The following is a 23,322-nucleotide window of genomic DNA, read 5'->3' on the forward strand; positions in this document are numbered from 1 at the left end:
TGTGTTTATATCTGTGTGTATCTGTTATTATACCTGTTATAACTGTGTTTATATCTGTGTTTATATCTGTGTGTATCTGTTATTATACTTGTTATAACTGTGTTTATATCTGTGTTTATATCTGTGTGTATCTGTTATTATACTTGTTATAACTGTGTGTATATCTGTGTTTATATCTGTGTGTATCTGTTATTATACCTGTTATAACTGTGTGTATATATGTGTTTATATCTGTGTGTATCTGTTATTATACTTGTTATAACTGTGTTTATATCTGTGTTTATATCTGTGTGTATCTGTTATTATACCTGTTATAACTGTGTATATATCTGTGTTTATATCTGTGTGTATCTGTTATTATACTTGTTATAACTGTGTGTATATCTGTGTTTATATCTGTGTGTATCTGTTATTATACCTGTTATAACTGTGTATATATCTGTGTTTATATCTGTGTGTATCTGTTATTATACCTGTTATAACTGTGTTTATATCTGTGTTTATATCTGTGTGTATCTGTTATTATACCTGTTATAACTGTGTATATATCTGTGTTTATATCTGTGTGTATCTGTTATTATACCTGTTATAACTGTGTTTATATCTGTGTGTATCTGTTATTATACCTGTTATAACTGTGTATATATCTGTGTTTATATCTGTGTATATATGTGTTTATATCTGTGTATCTGTTATTATACCTGTTATAACTGTGTATATATCTGTGTTTATATCTGTGTATATATGTGTTTATATCTGTGTATCTGTTATTATACCTGTTATAACTGTGTTTATATCTGTGTTTATATCTGTGTGTATCTGTTATTATACCTGTTATAACTGTGTATATATCTGTGTTTATATCTGTGTGTATCTGTTATTATACCTGTTATAACTGTGTTTATATCTGTGTTTATATCTGTGTGTATCTGTTATTATACCTGTTATAACTGTGTATATATCTGTGTTTATATCTGTGTGTATCTGTTATTATACCTGTTATAACTGTGTTTATATCTGTGTTTATATCTGTGTGTATCTGTTATTATACCTGTTATAACTGTGTATATATCTGTGTTTATATCTGTGTATATATGTGTTTATATCTGTGTATCTGTTATTATACCTGTTATAACTGTGTATATATCTGTGTTTATATCTGTGTATATATGTGTTTATATCTGTGTATCTGTTATTATACCTGTTATAACTGTGTTTATATCTGTGTTTATATCTGTGTTTATAACTGTGTGTATCTGTTATTATACCTGTTATAACTGTGTATATATCTGTGTTTATATCTGTGTGTATCTGTTATTATACCTGTTATAACTGTGTATATATCTGTGTTTATATCTGTGTATATATGTGTTTATATCTGTGTATCTGTTATTATACCTGTTATAACTGTGTTTATATCTGTGTTTATATCTGTGTGTATCTGTTATTATACCTGTTATAACTGTGTATATATCTGTGTTTATATCTGTGTATATATGTGTTTATATCTGTGTATCTGTTATTATACCTGTTATAACTGTGTTTATATCTGTGTTTATATCTGTGTTTATAACTGTGTGTATCTGTTATTATACCTGTTATAACTGTGTATATATCTGTGTTTATATCTGTGTGTATCTGTTATTATACCTGTTATAACTGTGTATATATCTGTGTTTATATCTGTGTATATATGTGTTTATATCTGTGTATCTGTTATTATACCTGTTATAACTGTGTTTATATCTGTGTTTATATCTGTGTATATATGTGTTTATATCTGTGTATCTGTTATTATACCTGTTATAACTGTGTTTATATCTGTGTATATATGTGTTTATATCTGTGTATCTGTTATTATACCTGTTATAACTGTGTTTATATCTGTGTTTATATCTGTGTATATATGTGTTTATATCTGTGTATCTGTTATTATACCTGTTATAACTGTGTTTATATCTGTGTTTATATCTGTGTTTATAACTGTGTGTATCTGTTATTATACCTGTTATAACTGTGTATATATCTGTGTTTATATCTGTGTATCTGTTATTATACCTGTTATAACTGTGTTTATATCTGTGTTTATATCTGTGTATATATGTGTTTATATCTGTGTATCTGTTATTATACCTGTTATAACTGTGTTTATATCTGTGTATATATGTGTTTATATCTGTGTATCTGTTATTATACCTGTTATAACTGTGTTTATATCTGTGTTTATATCTGTGTATATATGTGTTTATATCTGTGTATCTGTTATTATACCTGTTATAACTGTGTTTATATCTGTGTTTATATCTGTGTATATATGTGTTTATATCTGTGTATCTGTTATTATACCTGTTATAACTGTGTTTATATCTGTGTTTATATCTGTGTTTATAACTGTGTGTATCTGTTATTATACCTGTTATAACTGTGTATATATCTGTGTTTATATCTGTGTATATATGTGTTTATATCTGTGTATCTGTTATTATACCTGTTATAACTGTGTTTATATCTGTGTTTATAACTGTGTGTATCTGTTATTATACCTGTTATAACTGTGTATATATCTGTTTTATATTTGTGTGTATCATTTATAACTGTTTATATCTGTGTTTATAACTGTGTGTATCTGTTATTATACCTGTTATAACTGTGTATATATCTGTTTTTATATTTGTGTGTATCATTTATAACTGTTTATATCTGTGTTTATAACTGTGTGTATCTGTTATTATACCTGTTATAACTGTGTATATATCTGTTTTTATATTTGTGTGTATCATTTATAACTGTGTTTATATCTCTGTTTATCTGTTATTATACCTGTTCTAACTGTGTTTATATCTGTGTTTATATCTGTGTGTATCTGTTATTATACCTGTTATAACTGTGTATATATCTGTTTTTATATTTGTGTGTATCATTTATAACTGTTTATATCTGTGTTTATAACTGTGTGTATCTGTTATTATACCTGTTATAACTGTGTATATATCTGTTTTTATATTTGTGTGTATCATTTATAACTGTTTATATCTGTGTTTATAACTGTGTGTATCTGTTATTATACCTGTTATAACTGTGTATATATCTGTTTTTATATTTGTGTGTATCATTTATAACTGTGTTTATATCTCTGTTTATCTGTTATTATACCTGTTCTAACTGTGTTTATATCTGTGTTTATATCTGTGTGTTTCTGTTAATTATTTCTGTTATTATCTCGGTTATATCTGTGTTTATATCTGTCATTATATTTGTTATTAAATCTGTAATATCTGATTTATATATCTGTGTTTAGAGCTGTTATTATATCTATGATTATATCTGTTATTATATCTGTGATTATATCGGTTATTTATGTGTTTATATCTGTTATTATATCTGTGTGTATGTCTGTTACAACTGTTATTATACCTGTTATAACTGTGTTTATATCTGTGTTTATATCTGTGTGTATCTGTTATTATACCTGTTATAACTGTGTATATATCTGTGTTTATATCTGTGTGTATCTGTTATTATACCTGTTATAACTGTGTTTATATCTGTGTTTATATCTGTGTGTATCTGTTATTATACCTGTTATAACTGTGTATATATCTGTGTTTATATCTGTGTGTATCTGTTATTATACCTGTTATAACTGTGTATATATCTGTGTTTATATCTGTGTATATATCTGTGTGTATCTGTTATTATACCTGTTATAACTGTGTTTATATCTGTGTTTATATCTGTGTGTATCTGTTATTATACCTGTTATAACTGTGTTTATATCTGTGTTTATATCTGTGTGTATCTGTTATTATACCTGTTATAACTGTGTATATATCTGTGTTTATATCTGTGTGTATCTGTTATTATACCTGTTATAACTGTGTTTATATCTGTGTTTATATCTGTGTGTATCTGTTATTATACCTGTTATAACTGTGTATATATCTGTGTTTATATCTGTGTATATATGTGTTTATATCTGTGTATCTGTTATTATACCTGTTATAACTGTGTATATATCTGTGTTTATATCTGTGTATATATGTGTTTATATCTGTGTATCTGTTATTATACCTGTTATAACTGTGTTTATATCTGTGTTTATATCTGTGTTTATAACTGTGTGTATCTGTTATTATACCTGTTATAACTGTGTATATATCTGTGTTTATATCTGTGTGTATCTGTTATTATACCTGTTATAACTGTGTATATATCTGTGTTTATATCTGTGTATATATGTGTTTATATCTGTGTATCTGTTATTATACCTGTTATAACTGTGTTTATATCTGTGTTTATATCTGTGTATATATGTGTTTATATCTGTGTATCTGTTATTATACCTGTTATAACTGTGTTTATATCTGTGTATATATGTGTTTATATCTGTGTATCTGTTATTATACCTGTTATAACTGTGTTTATATCTGTGTTTATATCTGTGTATATATGTGTTTATATCTGTGTATCTGTTATTATACCTGTTATAACTGTGTTTATATCTGTGTTTATATCTGTGTTTATAACTGTGTGTATCTGTTATTATACCTGTTATAACTGTGTATATATCTGTGTTTATATCTGTGTATATATGTGTTTATATCTGTGTATCTGTTATTATACCTGTTATAACTGTGTTTATATCTGTGTTTATAACTGTGTGTATCTGTTATTATACCTGTTATAACTGTGTATATATCTGTTTTATATTTGTGTGTATCATTTATAACTGTTTATATCTGTGTTTATATCTGTGTATATATGTGTTTATATCTGTGTATCTGTTATTATACCTGTTATAACTGTGTTTATATCTGTGTATATATGTGTTTATATCTGTGTATCTGTTATTATACCTGTTATAACTGTGTTTATATCTGTGTTTATATCTGTGTATATATGTGTTTATATCTGTGTATCTGTTATTATACCTGTTATAACTGTGTTTATATCTGTGTTTATATCTGTGTTTATAACTGTGTGTATCTGTTATTATACCTGTTATAACTGTGTATATATCTGTGTTTATATCTGTGTATATATGTGTTTATATCTGTGTATCTGTTATTATACCTGTTATAACTGTGTTTATATCTGTGTTTATAACTGTGTGTATCTGTTATTATACCTGTTATAACTGTGTATATATCTGTTTTTATATTTGTGTGTATCATTTATAACTGTGTTTATATCTCTGTTTATCTGTTATTATACCTGTTCTAACTGTGTTTATATCTGTGTTTATATCTGTGTGTTTCTGTTAATTATTTCTGTTATTATCTCGGTTATATCTGTGTTTATATCTGTCATTATATTTGTTATTAAATCTGTAATATCTGATTTATATATCTGTGTTTAGAGCTGTTATTATATCTATGATTATATCTGTTATTATATCTGTGATTATATCGGTTATTTATGTGTTTATATCTGTTATTATATTTGTGTGTATGTCTGTTACAACTGTTATTATATCTGTTATTATATCTGTTATTATATCTGTTATAATATCAGTGTGCTGTTGTATAAACCAGGCATGAACACCTCCACACATGTTCAGGGATGAGTTCATCTCTTCTCTACAGACCAGCTTATGGTTTGAATTTATTTTTTATCATAGAGCTAGATTAAGTGTTTTATTGCACTCTTATAAAACCCTAATGAAATAACAGAGATCAGACTCCATCAGGATCACAATCTTTCAGACCATGGGGTTGTTGAATTCTCTATTCTGATTGGTCAAAAGGTGTTCATCTCTAGATCAGCAGCTCTGACAGTTCACAGGTTTACACTGTATTAATGCAATCTGTTGGCATTTCTATAGCAACTTCTATAGCATGTTTGGAAGGAGTCTCCAGTGTCAGGGTTTTGTAACAGTCCGAGGTAAAGCCGAGTTTTCAGACATTTTCATGAAACAATAAATGGATAAAAAGTACAACATGTCATTCTTTCATATTACTGAACTGTAAGTCGTAGTTGTGGTATAAGAAGAATAAAACACTACAAGACATGAAAAATAATCATCTTTGAGATAGTAAAAGACTCTTCGCCCACTTCCTGTCGATGATTATTTTCCCATAACAGCGTGACACAAGTATTTTTTTTTACTCTATTAGATATAGAGAGTAAATCCAAAGTGAAGTTCAATGTTAGCAGTAAGAAGCAGATCTCTTCCCACAGTAGCATAAGTGCATCGTTGTCATAGTGTGACTGGATGAAGGGAAGTGCGACTGGACGAAGGGAAGACCTCGGCGAGTGTTAACGAGCAGAATTAAGCTTTTTTACAGCGTAGTGTAAATAAACACTGGCGTAACATAGCAGTAAGTGAGCTGTGTAAATAAGCGTGAGTGCATAGTCCTCCTAGTGTGACGTGATGAAATGTAATACAGCACCAAGTGATAATAACGCTGCTTGTTCATGAACCTCCTTTCCACGCCCAACAAACAGTCCAGCGAGCGTCTCTCCTCCCTTCTACAAAGCCCTGAAGACCCTTTTAAGATCATCTCCTTTTAAGTTTGGAGGATGAAGGAGGAAATCAAAGAACCCTGAAGAAATGCACAAGGATGAAGAGACAAAGGAGGTCAGGACTGAGACTGGAAGATGAAAAAATGAACCATCTGGATAATAAAAACAAAAAGGATGGACAAAAAAAATATATAAAAAGGAATACAAATGAAAGTAAAATGTTAATGAAAATATATGTAATTATAAATATAAAAAATAAAGTTTGATCCGTTCTAATAATTCTTTTAATAAATCTTTTTTCATTAATTAATTAATTCATTTTATTTTTACTCTGTGGTTTATCCTGCTATCCTTTCATGAGACAATTTAGAGATGTCAATCAGCCTGCACTGCATGTGTTTGGACTGAGGGACGAAACCAGAGAACATGGAGGAAACCAGAGAACCTGGAGGAAGCCAGAGAACATGGAGGAAACCAGAGAACCTGGAGGAAACCAGAGAACCTGGAGGAAGCCAGAGAACTCAGAGGAAACCAAAGAACCCAGAGGAAACCAGAGAACCCCAAGGAAACCAGAGGACACAGAGGAAACCAAGAACCCAGAGGAAACCAGAGAACCTGGGGGAACCAGAGAACTTGGAGGAAACCAGAGAACCTGGGGGAACCAGAGAACTTGGAGGAAACCAGAGAACCCGGCGGAAACCAGAGAACCTGGAGGCAACCAGAGAACTCAAAGGTAACCAGGGAACCTGGAGGAAACCTCCAAAAGCAAAGAAAAACAGTTACACACACTGGATGGAGGCAGAAATTATTATTATTATTATTATTATTATTATTATTATTATTATTAATAATAATAATAATTAAAAACTTTAATATCAACTTTGCATTAAAAAACTGTATAAAAAAATATCTAAATGCCAAATTGTCTAGAATGAAAATGCTAAAAAAAAAATAAAGGCTGTTAAAATAGAATATAAATAAAGTCAATAAAAAATGATATAATGAAAAAATTAAATGCATTAATGTCTTTGATTTGCTAGGTAAAGCCTGCGAGGTCACAGCCTCATACAGGGGGCGGAGCTTATCATTCTCATGCTTCAAAACTTTTACCTTTACTCCTTGTCTATTCCCTCCTTTCATCATATGACCTCATTTCCTGTTTCAGACTCCTTAAAGCTAGCTTTTTTGCTAATTTTTTGGGTATAACGGTGTTTAACACAGTACAAACATAGAGAAAGAGATCTACATTATTTTTAAAGTAGCTGTCTGATAATATACTTATACAGAGTATACAGAGTATAAATTCTCTGATCTCAAATAAACACAGTCTTCCTTTATCTTACTTTATGTCTGTGAATTTGTGTGATGTGAAGGTCTAAGTGTGCCTTATATCCTGAACTAAATCCCCGTCATGTCCCTTTCTTCAAATTTACCAAGTGGCGAGAATCCTTATTTTATTCCGAAGACTAAAAGAAAGCATTCGAGGAAGGAGATGAGGATCTGCGGAGTTTGGTAACCCCTGGTGAGTTTCTATTATAAAGACCTGACATCTCAATGGGGAGGTAATTGAAGAGGCTGAAATGAATCATACTGTACCTCGGTGTGATTAGTTTATCCTTTTTGAGAGCTCTAACCGTGTTCTTTCCCATCAGGATATGAAGAAATAAATAATAAAATCATGGGCCTTCGTGCTGTGAGGGTAATTAAGGACGAGCTCAAAGTCGTTGCCACATTCATCATAACCTTCAGTGAAAAGGCAGTGAAGATTGATCATAATTAATAAATAATAAATAAATTATAATTAAAAAATACCTAATAATAGTATTGAAATAATTAAATGACAAATAAAATAAATTAATTAAAAAAGTAGAATAATAATAATAATAATAATAATAATAACAATGATATATTGAATATTTATAACTATATATAGAAGACTTTCTGTTTAATGCAAATTAATAAACATTCAATATACATATTCAATAAAATAAAAATAAAAAAATCAATTCATTACAGATATATTGATCAAAATAAAGTGAAAAGAGATGTGAAGATCAAGTGAAGAGTGAAGATCAATAATGATGATGATGATGATAATAATAATAATAATAATAATAATAATAATAATAATAATAATAACAACTACTTCTTAATTAAACATTGAATTTTTAAATTAAACATTGAATATACAGCAAAATAAAATAATAAAATAATTAATTAATTAAATATTAAAGAATGATCAGAAGTGAAAAGAGACGGAGTGAAGATCAATAATAATAATAATAATAATAATAATAATAATAATAATAATAATAATAATAATAATAATAAATAATTGGGAATATATATATATATAATTTTTTTTTTCTTACTTTTAGACTTTACTCCTGGATTAAATAAAAAGTCAAAACTTTACAATTGACAATAATAATAATAATAATAATAATAATAATAATAATAATAATAATAATAATAATAATAATAAAATACAATTAATTAATAAAATACAATTAATTAATAAAATACTGTATATAGTGTACAAATGTTGTGATAAATAATGATAAATAAACTGGAAATACAAATGTATTAAAAAAAAATCTTATACTTTTGATCCCTTTTTGACTTCATTTGACCTCAAGGGCTCTAAACCCTCATGTCCTATATATCACACAACATTTCATTCCTAAACATTAAAGACAGCAAGACTGGGCTTGTGCGTCACGCTGGACCACACATTGGATATTGAACCTGGATTGCTTTTGATTTAATGCACATGAGAGCTGATTCACCTACTTTTACATTTATGGTATTCGGATGATGTTATTAAAGAGCGACTTGTGAAAGTGATCTGTCTGTGAAAACATACACTGATCAGGCATCCATAACATTGTGTGCAGTGAGAGGTGAAGTGAATAAGCCTGATGATCTCCTCATCATGGCACCTGTTAGTGGGTGGGATATATTAGGCAGCAAGTCAACATTTTGTCCTCAAAGTTGATGTTAGAAGCAGGAAAAATGGACAAGCGTAAGGATTTGAGCGAGTTTGATGAAGGGCCAAATTGTGATGGCTAGACCACTGGATCAGAGCATCTCCAAAACTGCAGCTCTTGTGGGGTGTTCCCGGTCTGCAGTGGTCAGTATCTATTTAACTTTGTGACAGGGTCATGGACGGCCAAGGCTCATTGATGGAGGCTGTGTCATGCTTTGGGCAATGTTCTGCTGGGCAACCTTGGGTCACCGTGTTACAGACCATCTACACTCTTGTAATGGAAACGGTATTCCCTGATGGCTATGTCATCTTTCAAGAGGATAATGCGCCGTGCCACAAAGCAGAAATGGTTCAGGAATGGTTTGATAAGCGCAACAACCACTTTGAGGTGTTGGCCTCCAAATTCCCCAGATCTCAATCCAGTCCAGCATCTGTGGGATGTGCTGGACAAACAAGTCCCATCCATGGAGGCCCCAGCTTGCAACTTACAGGACTTAAAGGATCTGCTGCTAACATCTTGGTGCCAGATACCACAGCACACCTTCAGGGATCTAGTGGACTCCATGCCTCAACAGGTCAGGGCTTTTTTGGCAGCAGAAAGGGGAACCAACACAATATTAGGCAGATGGTCATAATTTTATGCCTGATTGGTGTATATACTGGTTCACTAGGTCACAGTCTGAAACTCTGATGTGAGGAACTAAATCAGGAAAAAACACAATTCACAGCAGAGAAGTGCTAGTCTAAATAGTTCAGGGAGAGGTGGATGGCTTTTGGAAGCTCATTCCACCATGAGCAGAGAGATGGATCACTCATCTCAGAGAGATGGTGGGACCGGTCAAGCAGATGATGCTGGAGGAGCTGAGAAAGTGAGGTGCAGTGTGTGGAGGGATAAGAGCTATGAGGTAAGATGGTGATGATTTGTTTTTAGCTTTGTAGGCGAACGTCAGTGTTTTAAATCTGACGCAGAAGCTACAGGAGAACCCAGTGGAAGAAGTGCAGCAATGGAACGGTGTGATAGAACTTCATAAAACAAGTCATGCAGCTGATTCTGGACCGAGGATTACCGAGTTCATGAGAGGAAGGACCTATTTAACACCAAAAGCAGCGTGGCCCACATACACCAGGCATGGAGCGTTCTTCCTGGTTTTACAAGCTTTAATTCGTTTACAAGGGCCAAATTGTGATGGCTAGACCACTGGATCAGAGTGTCTTCAAAACTGCAGCTCTTCTGGGGTGTTCCCGGTCTGCAGTGGTCAAGATCTATCAAAAATATCTCCTTGATGTCATGACTCACTCTTCCTTGTATATATTATAATAATAATTATTACTGCAATAAGAGTATGATGGCATGTTAAGTGTACACTTTAATATTTGTGCAGTATTGTGTTGTATTATAATGCTGAGTGTCTACACTGAGGTTGTTTCTCTGTATTTCTGATGCTGATGGTTTAGATAAAGATGTAAGTCTATCTTGTGCATCTCCATATAAATGATTTGAGGAAGGACCTTTATCCTTCATCCTCTGTAATTAAGTCCCCTTCTCTCCTGCCCATTAGATCTCAGTCAAGCGCTCAGGGCACAAATTACAGCCTTTTTACCCCCCCCCTTTCTTTCTTTCTTTCTTTCTTTCTTTCTTTCTTTCTTTCTTTCTTTCTTTCTTTCTCTATCTGTCTCTCTCACCCCCCCACCTCTCTCTCTCTATCTGTCTCTCTCTCTATTCTCTCCTTTTCTCGGTTGTCCCCCCTTTTTCCACTCTTGCCCTCTCTCTCTCTCTCTCTCTCTCTCTCTCTCTCTCTGTTGCACTCTCTACCCCCCCAAGTCTTTGCCTCTCTCTCTCTTACCCCCCCCATTCCTTCCCAACTCATGTCCTCTATATTTTATTCACAATTTGTATCTTTGAGTCAGAGGAGTGCTCGGCTACAACAACAGAGGGAGAATAAAAGAGCACAGGAACAAAAGAGGAAGAGAGCGGAAACAGATTTTGGTGAATCAGACAGATGGTGACGATGATGTCACGGTGACGTTGTGCTGAATGTGATTTGCTCTCGTAGAACCCGTTACTGACTCAACATCAGCGTACAGTTTCTAATCTGAGCTTTTAAATGACTGTCATCTGAAACTCCTCCCACTTCTCCCACTCCCCCCACTCCTGATCTCCTTCATTATTTCCTCTAGAAATAAAATGTCGGAATATTTGGTGTGAATTTTGATATTTTGAGAATACCGTAGCAACAGCCTGACAGTCTGTATTCATTTTGATATAAATTTTGTTCAAAGTAATGAGCTGGAATATGTCAATAGATTTATTTCCATGTAAGTTGTAAGTCCCTGTTATGATTAATTATTTAGGATTTTGCATACACATTCATCAAATCTGGATGGTCAAGATTGATATTCTAGAACAATCTCTTGTTCTTTCTTTTTCTTTACTTAACGACAGGAAAATCATGCAGCTTGTTATATAAACTCTGATCCCCTGATCTCCCCTTCAGCCACTGCTCACAACCTTGGGGTAACCATGGACTGTCCTTTTCCTCGCATGTTACTAATGTCATACGTTCATGCCGGTTTTCTTCTGTACAACATCAGAAGGATTTGGCCATTTTTATCCATAGGCTGCTCAGGGGCTTGTTCAGTCTCTGGTCATTTCAAGACTGGGCTACTGCAGCAGGACTACCTCTGAATCCAATGCAATTCATCCTCTGCAAATGATCCAAAATGCAGCTGCATGACTTGTCTTTCAACCTAGCCTAAGTTCTCCCACACCACCCCACTGCTGCTCCTCCACTGGCTTCCTGTAGATCAGATCCAAAACACTGATGCTTGCCTAAATGCCAAGAATGGACCAGCTCCATCTGACCTCAAAGCTCTTATTACTCCTCACACTGCACCACGCTCCATCAGATCTATTAGCACTGCTTGACTGGTCCCACCATCTCTCAGGGTAAGAGGTAGGTATACATCTAGACTCTTCTCTGTTCTGGCACCGAGGTGGTGGAGTGAACTTCCCCTAGATGTCCAAACAGCCGAGTCACTGACTTAAGTCTGTGACCCAGTGAACCAGTGTTAATGCATTCACTGATAGAGACCTCAAAGCACTCAGAGCGTCTACCAAATGTCATAAATGTAAACGTATTGAAGAAGTTATTTTTCTGTATTATGTTCCAGCTTTACTTCTGACTGATCCAAAGTGCTGAAACTGGAGCCTCTTTCCCTACATGGCAAAAAAATTCATCTTGATATAAACCTACACTTCAACAATTATGCATGTTTTGACCATGTGGAGCATCAGCAATACAAGTCCCTGTATAAATAGTTACTCTAGAAATCTTCTAAAAAACTGCTCTGATATTATATTATTGCTGTGGGGCTGGAGGGATGTGATAGTTTAGTGGTTAAGGTGTTGGACTAAGCAGAAGGTTGTGAGTTGGAATCCCTGCTCCACCAAGCTGACACTGCTGGGCCTCTGAGGATGGCCTTTAATGCTCAGTTGTAGAAAATGAGATAAAAATGTCAGTTTCTCTACTTAAGGGTGTCTGCTAAATGCCAGAAATGTAAATGGAGTGGGAGGATGAGCAGAAGTGGGAGGTGTACAGTGATGACATCATATCAGGGATAGTGTTTCACCAAAACAATAGCAGTTGTGGCCCAAATGACATACACTGCACACTTACACTATGGACTATGGGCGCTGTCATCTAGTATGACTTTTTAGAAGAGCGGCATCGTCTCAAATGGAACATTAACGCTTTTATATTATAACTTTAATTATATATATTATATTATAACTGTAATTAGAAACCGTTTCCCAGTCAATGGCGAATGATATCAAAGACGATGTTGCTAGCTTTAGAATTTAGAATACGGTAAATTTTTAAAATGTTGACAAACTAATCACACAAGGCTAGCTTAAAAGTCTTGTACACCATAGTGTCGTCAGCCATCTTGAAATAATTTCTCATCCAGTCTCAGTGCCTGGTAGCCCCGCCCCTTTTCCACTTTTATATTGCATAAGCATATGATCTGGGATGCACCTCATGTCCTAATGAAATCATTATCTCGTAAAATAAATCTCGTCATCAGGCTACGCTTGCACATGAAATATTAACAGTTGATAGCTCAGTGATCAAGGCGGAGAATTCTGAGAACAGCATGCTCTGACCCCTCAAAGGCTTAGCTAGGTATATGCTTGGATTTGATTCTGCTTCAAGACAAAAACATCTGCAAATGACTAAATGTAATGAGAGTTGAGAGCTGATGTGGTATCTGATTATTCTGATGTGTTAGATTTTTTTGGGGGGTCTGGCGACTTACCGGATTTGGGTGACTAAATTGGAGTAATTAGGAAACAAACTTTCCATTCATTCCTGCATTTAGAGTTGTTTACAGTTCGAGTCAGAAAAGGACTGCAGTCTCTACTTTCAAGGGTAGAACCAGATGTGTGCGTGTGTGTGTGTGTATGTAGGTGGGTGGGTGGTTGTATGTGGGGGGTTTGGGTTTTAAGGGTTTGAGGTTACCAAAGACGAAGATGAGGTTACTGAGAATAAAGTTTGGGTTACTGAGGATGAGGTTACTGAGGATAAAGTTTGGGTTACTGAGGATGAAGATATGGTTACTGAGAATAAAATTTGGGTTACTAAAAATGAGGATGCGGTTACTGAGGATAAAGTTTGGGTTACTGAGGATGAGGTTACTGGTGATAACATTTGGGTTACTGAGGATGAGGTTACTGGGGATAACGTTTGGGTTAGTGAGGATAAGGATGAGATTATTGAGGATAAAGTTTGGGTTACTGGGCACAGAGATACGGTTACTGAGGATAAGGTTTGGGTTACAGAGGATGAGGTTACTGAGGATAACCTCTGGGTTAAGGTTTGGGTCACTGAGTTTAAGGCTACTGAGGATAAGATTTGGCTTACTGAAGATGAGTACAAGGTTACTGAAGATAACATTTAGGTTACTATGGTTGAGTTTTCTTAGCTTAAGTTTTGTGTTACTGAGTTTGAGGTTACTGAGGATAAGGTTTGTGTTACTGAGGTTGAGGCTACTGAGGATATGATTTGTGTTACTGAGTTTGAGGTTTTGGTTACTGGGGTTAGAGGTTGAGTTACTGAGGATGACGCATGATGAATATACAAATCTTATCTATTTCTAAGTATAATGTATTTTTGTTCACATGTTTGTTGTAGAATATATTTTTGTATTCTAATAAACATGTACTCAGACTCTAAAACACATACATAAATCGGTTGAGTCCTAATTGGTCTCTTACTCCCTACAGAAGTGCACTAATTTGGGGAGAAAAATGAATATATTTCTGCACCCTACATAGTGCACTTTATTTTCGAGTCTCGAAAACGTGCGTAACCATGGAAATCCCTCTGGGGAAGGGGGGGGGGTGGATCGTTCCTAAGCCCCGCCCCTGCTCAGCGTTGATTGGTTAATGCAGCAGGTGACGGATGATCAGTAGGAGCGCGCGGCCAGCAGTTTGACCCAAACCGAGCGCACATCTTGCTCGCGCAAGTCCGTGAAAGTAACGGGAGTTTAGTCGCTTCATTTTTTTAATTTATTTTCTTGTTACGTCGGGAACGCGTCGGAAATAAAGCAGCACGCGCTCCCAACTTCATAAATCCACATACCACTTTGATCAGTGTTTTTTTTTTAATAATCACCATATAAAGTAGCGCGCGTGCACTTCAGAGCGCGATGTGAGACCGGGGACACCGTTCCAGTTGACGCCGTTGAACGAACCTCGCAGGCAACATGTAAACACCGCGGCTTAAACTCTGGGTTCGGGGTTGTTGTTCTATTTATTTCTTGGCTTCTCACACCGAGCCGCGGTTCAGCCATGATTCCTCCCGTTAATATGACGCAGACCGACAGCAACGGGAACAGCAACGAGAGCGAGAAGGAGAAGGAGAAGGAGAAAGAGCGCGCGCCGGAGCAGAGCGAACCGCCTCAGTCCCCGACATCCGCGAGCCAGCACGAGTCCAAGGTAACTGGAGCGCGTGCGCTTCTTTCCCCTCACCGCGCGCGCCGTAATATCGCCGTTACACCGTAAACTCTCTCTCTCTCTCTCTCTCTCTCTCTCTCCTATTTTATATAACTCCTTTATTTTACTGTCTATTTACAGGTTATAAGTGATAAGCATTACAGAGCAGCTAAGAAAAAAAAATACAATAATTAATGTCAGCAAAAATATTTATATGCACCTTGGTTTTTTATTCATAGCTAGTAAATAAATAAATAAATAAATAAATAAATAAATAGCACGTGAAATGAAAAAAATTCATTTTACAGTTTTTTACAGAAACAAGAACAAAAGTCTGGCGTTAAGTCTGACTTGCTTCCAGTTGCTTTGTAAATAAGTTTATAAATAAAAAAAATGTTATATATAGATATCAAGGTCTCTATATGAGGAAAGTGATCCCTGCTTATTACATGTAATAAACATGTAATAAACAATGAAACCTGTGGGGTTTTTTTTAACGTGTAGAAACAATGAAATTGAAAATATTTTGTGTAATCATTTCAGATGTTTCAGCAGGTACAGGTGTGCTGGATCTTGAACACGTGTGAGAATATTAATTTAGACTAACATCTGGTTCATGGCTCATCAGATGCTCTTGGAAACTAAAAGTGCCAGGATAACATTCACTTATACATCGTCTGTTATTTTATCCTAATTTACTCGAATAACTCTTTATTAATGTTCTATATAAAATAACAGCGCTCTGACAGAAGTTCAGCTGCAGATCACAGGTTTATATCAGTGCAAGTACAGTAATATGTTGTGGTTTCTATAGTAACAGCTGCTTCACAGAGACTTGTACAGCAAACGCCGTAAACAAACACAGATTTCTACTGATAATGAATAGAATTGATGTTATAGTGAAGTTTTCCACAAGGAGTTGTTTGAATGTTGTTGTTTTTTCTTCTTCTTCTTCTTCTTCTTCTTCTTCTTCTTCCTTGTCTTCTTTGTCTTTGTCTTCTTCATTTTCATCTTCTTCTTCTTTGTCTTTTTCTTCTTCTTCTTCATCTACTTTGTCTTTTTCTTTTTTTCTTTATTATCTTCTTCTTTTTTGTCTTTTTCTTCTTGCTGTTGTTTTTCTTCTTCATCTTCTTCTTTATCTTTGTCTTCTTCTTTTTCTTCTTCTTCTACTTCTTCTTTGCCTTTGTCTTCTTCTTCTTCTTCTTCTTCTTCTTCTTCTTCTTCTTCTTCTTCTTCTTCTTCTTCTTCTTCTTTGCCTTTGTCTTCTTCTTCTTCCTTGCCTTCTTCTTCTTCCTCCTCATTCTTCTTCTTCTTGTTCTTCATCTTCTTCTTCGTCTATTTCTTCTTCGTCTTTGTCTTCTTCTTCCTCTTCTTCTTCCTCCTCATTCTTCATCTTCTTCTTTTTCTTCTTCTTTTTCTATTTCTTCTTCATCTTTGTCTTCTTCTTCCTCCTCTTCTTCTTCTTCTTCCTCCTCATTCTTCTTCTTCTTCTTAGTCTTCTTGTTCTTCATCTTCTTCTTTGTCTATTTCTTCTTCTTCTTTGTCTTCTTCTTCTTCCTCTTCTTCTTCTTCCTCCTCATTCTTCTTCTTCTTTGTCGTCTTGTTCTTCATCTTCTTCTTTTTCTTCTTCTTTGTCTATTTCTTCTTCGTCTTTGTCTTCTTCTTCTTCCTCTTCTTCTTTGTCCTCTTCTTCCTCCTCATTCCTCATTCAGTCAACAAACAAAGAGTCAAGGAACCAAACCTTCAATTTAAAGACTTCACCATCAAACCACGATCCACCCAAAAGCATGTGATCTGTTAAAAATCAGCACTCACCACGCTCTGAATGTTATGTTTTCCCACAGAAAGTTTTCAGGACAGAAAAAGTTCACGGTTTCTCAGTAACATTTCAGTCTGCATTTTTTTTGTCCTACCAACTTGTTTCACGGATGTTCCATGATGTAACTATAAACGGATAAAACATAGCGAATCATCTCTCTCCACCTATCCCTATCTTCTGCATCCTCAACACTTACACCCACTAGCTTCATATCCTCATTTATTCCATCCATATACCTCCTCTGTGGCCTTCCTCTTTGCCTCCTCCCTGGCAGCTCCATGTCCAACATTCTCCTACCAATATACTCACTCTCCCTCCTCTGGACATGTCCAAACCATCTTAATCTGTCCTCCCTAACTTTGTCCCCCAAACGTCCAACATGAGCTGTCCCTCTGATGTACTCGTTCCAAATCCTGTCCAACCGTCTCACTCCCAAAGAGAACCTAATGGTACAATAGCTACATAAATAACAATGTAATCTGTTTTTAACTTCGCTGGTCTCTCAAAGTGGCATAATAACATAATTAGCAATATAATAAATCTCTCCATGACAGGAAACTGATCCACGACAATGTGGTGTGATGAAGTGGAGTCACTGTTTCCACCTGAAGTGGGTTATTTTCCTCCAACATCACTTCCTGAGGTGTTTTATTTCAAACAAGTTCAAGTTATCACTTACTTTATAGCAGCTGTAAATGTAATCATTGTTCCCTCACCAGTTTCTGGGATAAAGTGGAAAGACTTTCCTACGTTGGAAAACATAGCGATGTGCTATGTAGCGCTCACTCAGGAGACTCCTTTCAATAAATAAACATTAAATAAACGTCTTTTTACGGAAAACATCAGCATATTGACTATGATATAATTTTCTTTTTAATATCAGCACATTTTCCTACCACGTGTCTTACCATATGGACCGGTATACAAGTCCATGTGAAAGAGCCGTTACTATAGAAACCATAACGCTTTAGTAGAAGTGTATTAATATGAACCTGTGATTTAATTTAATCACCTTTGTGATGTGAGAATTCACAGATTTTTTTTATCCAACATCAACAACAACAACAACATCTTGGAATTATGGGATAGCCAAAATAAGGAAGAACAATAGATCAAAGCTGGTGTTCGGTTAAAAGATCGACGCTCAGCAGTGTAGCCATGATATTATCCCTTTGACAAGGACAAGGCTGGCGAAGTCGATGCTTGTTACTTAAATCATTAAATCACCTCCCATTTTTCCCCCCAAAAAATGGCTTTTCACATTGAGCGGAAGGATCCAGATTTATTTTTGGCTAGGCGTGACGCCATTCCTAATGTCTTTCATTTCGTGATGCATAAATCGAGCAGACGAGTCAGATGGATCTGTGATGCGGTAGGCGAGCTCGTGGGATGCGCTTTGTCACCCGTATTGGCGTTTTTGGCTCTTTCACAGCTCTCCACCAACTAACTGGGTCAGCTGTGGCCTTGAGTGCTACAATTAGCCCGAAAATATCGGACAGGTCAGTGGAATTAGACACAACCACCGCCGGGTTGCTGTTGTGTGTGTCGCGGCTCCAATTTGTAAATGCTTCAAAGTTTACAACATGATCACAATACTAGATTTTCTTCTTTCTGAAATAAATTGGCTTAGAGGGACAATTTTGGCCGCCGTGTGCTTGAAACGTTCATAGATCTGGTGAAAAGGATTATGGGGTTGTGTTCTCTGAGAAAAGTCACTCCTTTAAACTTTAAGATTAAAATGAAGGACTTATTAATTATAGTTGGAAAAATCCTGCCTGTCTTGACTAGAACCTCAGTGATTCATTCAGGTTGGATAATGCGATATAAAAGATGTTTATAAACAGTTATAGTAATGTTATTATTGTACACTGGGGTTGAATGACACTTTGGAATGCAGAATGTATTAGTGAGTGTACATATAACATAACATGCTGTAACATAACTTACTGTGACATAACACAACCTACTCTAACAGAACAGGCTGTTCTATACTCTAACACAATATAAACGGGTTAAACAGTTTATATTAGAGTAAATAACATACTCTAAAGTAACATACTGTAACATAACATAAAATACTGTGACATAACAACACCTTACTGTGACATAACAACACCTTACTGTGACATAACAGACTATGACAAAACATAACATGTTTATGTTTACCATACTGTAGCATAACATAGCACCTTACTGTGACGTAACATAACATAACATAACATAACATAACATAACATAACATAACATAACATAACATAACATAACATAACATAACACATAACATAACTTAATGTAACAACATAACATAACTTACTGTTACACTGCATACTGTAACACAACATAACACAACATAAAATTACATAACAATTTACTGTGACATAACATACTGAAACATAACATTACTTATTGTGAGATAACATACTGTCATGTAAAATAACATAACACATGCTGTAACATAACATAATGTAACAACATAACATACAGTAACATAATTCACTAACATGACTTACTGTTACATTGCAAACTGAAACATAACATAACTTATTGTAACAACATACTGTCATGTAAAATAACAACACAGCTAACTAAAGTAACATGTCATAATGTAGCATAACGTACATTAATATTGCATACTGTAACATAACTACATAACATAACATAGATGGGAGGAGTAACATAACATACTAACCACAACATAACATAACACAACATAACACAACACAACATAACATAACGTAACGTAACGTAACGTAACGTAACGTAACGTAACGTAACGTAACGTAACATAACATAACATAACATAACATAACGTAACGTAACGTAACATAACGTAACATAACATAACGTAACATAACATAACATAACGTAACGTAACATAACGTAACATAATGTAACATAACATAACATAACATAACATAACATAACATAACATAACATAACATAACATAACATAACAACGTAACATAACGTAACATAATGTAACATAACATAACATAACATAATGTAACATAACAACATAACATAACATAACATAATGTAACATAACAACATAACATAACATAACATAACAACAACATAACATAACATAACATAACATAACATAACATAACATAACATAACGTAACATAATGTAACATAATGTAACATAACATAACATAACATAACATAACATAACGTAACATAATGTAACATAATGTAACATAACATAACATAACATAATGTAACATAACAACATAACATAACATAACATAACATAACATAACATATAACATAACATAACATAACATAACATAACATAACATAACATAACATAACATATAACATAACATAACATAACATAACATAACATAACATAACATATAACATAACATAACATAACATAACATATAACATAACAACAACATAACATAACATAACATAACATAACATAACATATAACATAACATAACATAACATAACATAACATAACATAACATAACATAACATAACATATAACATAACAACAACATAACATAACATAACATAACATAACATAACATAACATAACATATAACATATAACATATAACATAACATAACATAACATAACATAACATAACATAACATAACATATAACATATAACATAACATAACATACCATAACTTACTGTGACATACTCTAACCTAATGTACTGTAACATCTCTCACTGTAACATAACATAACATACTGTACATAACATACAACTACCTAGCATTACATTCCATAACATAGAAAAACATACAACAGCATAACATTATGTAGCAATAAATAAATACATCAATACATTACATAACAAAGAATAACATGACAACATGCATCGTATCATAAGTTTACACAATATAACTTCATGTAACATAAACTAGCATAACATTACATCACATTATATACTCAACGGGACTTTGCTAAAGAAAATTTGAATGTAAAAAATGTAAAGTCTAAAAATATTTCGCAAAAACTAAAGACCTCAGAGATCTAAAATTGAAAGATCTATAGTCTAAAAAATATTAAAATCTTAACTAAAAGCTCTAAAATTTAGAAGATGTAAAAGTAGAAATCCTAAAATTGTAACTTCAAATTTTAATCATATTTAAATTCTAAAATTTCACTTATATACATAAACAACAAAGGTATGAATTCTATAAATTATAACTAAAATACAAACTAAAAAAAATGTAAAATAAAATCATTTAAAAAATAAATGTGTTCAATTCTAAAAACAGATGAATTAATTAAATGAAAATAAATAAATAAATAAATAAATAAATAAATAAATAAATAAATAAATAAATAAATAAATAAATAAATAAAAGACAGCTGAGATCTGTATTTATATTGATATATTTGTATTGGTGTTTTTCTCATCCAGCTTGCCGGCCCTTAAGAATCTCTTCAGAACAGTCCTTGTTTAATTTGCAGCACAAACACTGCAAGTACTCTAATGCAATATTCACCGGCACAACAACATGTTTAATCCTCAATGTGGAATGCATTATTCATAAGAAATGTAGAATTGACTCCTGGAAAGAGCTTTAGTGTGGAATAATTTCATTAAGTCCTCGCTCGGGGAACGGAGTGGCTCTGTTTGAGCTTCGCCAATACAGCTGTCGCTTTCACAGACCGACGCTGCTGCCATCTGTGTGGACGCATTACTGCAAATTGCTGACACCAGTGAAGGAAATTTGCGATTTATCCGAGTTAGAGACAATCCTGGGTCAACGAGGGCAGAGCTTCATTTATGTACAGAATGAAGTAAATTAGGTCGTTAAAGTACAAATCATATGTACTTGTGATAGAAATATATCAGCGAGAATCAAGGGGAAGGTGTACAAGACAGTGGTGAGACCGGCCATGCTGTATGGTTTAGAGACAGTGTCACTGAGGAACAGAAAGGAGTCAGAGCTGAAGACGTTGAGGTTCTCTTTGGGAGTGAGACGGTTGGACAGGATTAAGAACAAGTACATCAGAGGGACAGGTCATGTTGGACGTTTGGGGGACAAAGTTAGGGAGGACAGATTAAGATGGTTTGGACATGTTCAGAGGAGGGAGAGTGAGTATATTGGCAGGAGGTAGAGAGAGATGATTCGCTGTGGCCACCGCTGAAGGGAAAAGCTGAAAGAAGAAGAAGAAGAAGAAAGTACAAATCATCTAGATTGATATTTCAGTAGAAGGTACAGTTATTTGAGTGCTTTGTGCCTTGTTCCTAATCAGGATCTGGACTGACGTACAGTGTTGGTCTAATCTGACCCCGAATCTGACTGTGAAACACAAGTCCTGCACTCAATTACACAGTGAAATAAAACAACACTAAATTACGCATGAACTTCTTCGCTCAGCCCAGACCTCCAGCGTCTGCAGTTTCTTTCCAGAGGTTTCCGATTAAAGGTCTGAGTTTTATCAGATCTCCCTGCGAGAACAGAAGTCGCAGATTTCCCGGCGACGGTAACGAGAGCTGTGTGGCACGTGCGTTCTCCGACCCACGTGTACGATGCCACTGTTTGGGTTAAGCTGGTTTTCCATAAACAACGAAACGGCCGAGTGAGTGAGTGTGAGGAAATAACTCAGCTTTTGTTTTGGTCCTAACTCGATTTCTGCCTGCCGTCAGCACGGAAATACCTGCATCCCTTTTCCTCTCTCGGAGAGACATAATGCTTTATTTTTTTTACCACTGAATTATTTAATGTGTGTGTGTTTGAGAGAAAGAGAGAGAGAGAGAGAGAGAGAGAGAGACAGTGAAAGACAGAGAGACAGTGTGAGAGACAGTGTGAGAGAGAGAGACAGGCAGAGAGAGAGACAGGAAGAGAAAGACAGAGAGAGAGAGAGAGATTTGTTCTGAATCAGTAGACTTAAACGTCACAACATGGCTCATTTCTGTCTGTCTGTCTATCTATCTATCTATCTATCTATCTATCTATCTATCTATCTATCTATCTATCTATCTATCTATCTATCACAGGGACATAAATTGTAGAAGTTCCACATAAACATAGTTAAACATTGTGTGTAGTCACTGATACAGAGACATTTATTGAACATTAA

General features: G+C 34.3%; 1 protein-coding gene across 1 annotated transcript in view; it reads left to right on the forward strand.

Annotated features, from left to right (window-relative positions):
- The first annotated feature begins 14,947 nt into the window (after positions 1–14,947).
- The window catches only part of stac (SH3 and cysteine rich domain), an 89,867-nt gene continuing 81,492 nt past the window's right edge, over positions 14,948–23,322 (forward strand). Inside the window, exon 1 of the mRNA XM_058398548.1 lies at positions 14,948–15,452. Within this exon, the coding sequence (XP_058254531.1) occupies positions 15,306–15,452 (147 nt within the window). The 5' untranslated portion in view covers positions 14,948–15,305. The remainder of the gene's footprint in view (positions 15,453–23,322) is intronic.

The sequence above is a fragment of the Hemibagrus wyckioides genome, linkage group LG09 (genome assembly GCF_019097595.1).
Source record: "Hemibagrus wyckioides isolate EC202008001 linkage group LG09, SWU_Hwy_1.0, whole genome shotgun sequence".
Classification (NCBI taxonomy): Eukaryota; Metazoa; Chordata; class Actinopteri; order Siluriformes; family Bagridae; genus Hemibagrus; species Hemibagrus wyckioides.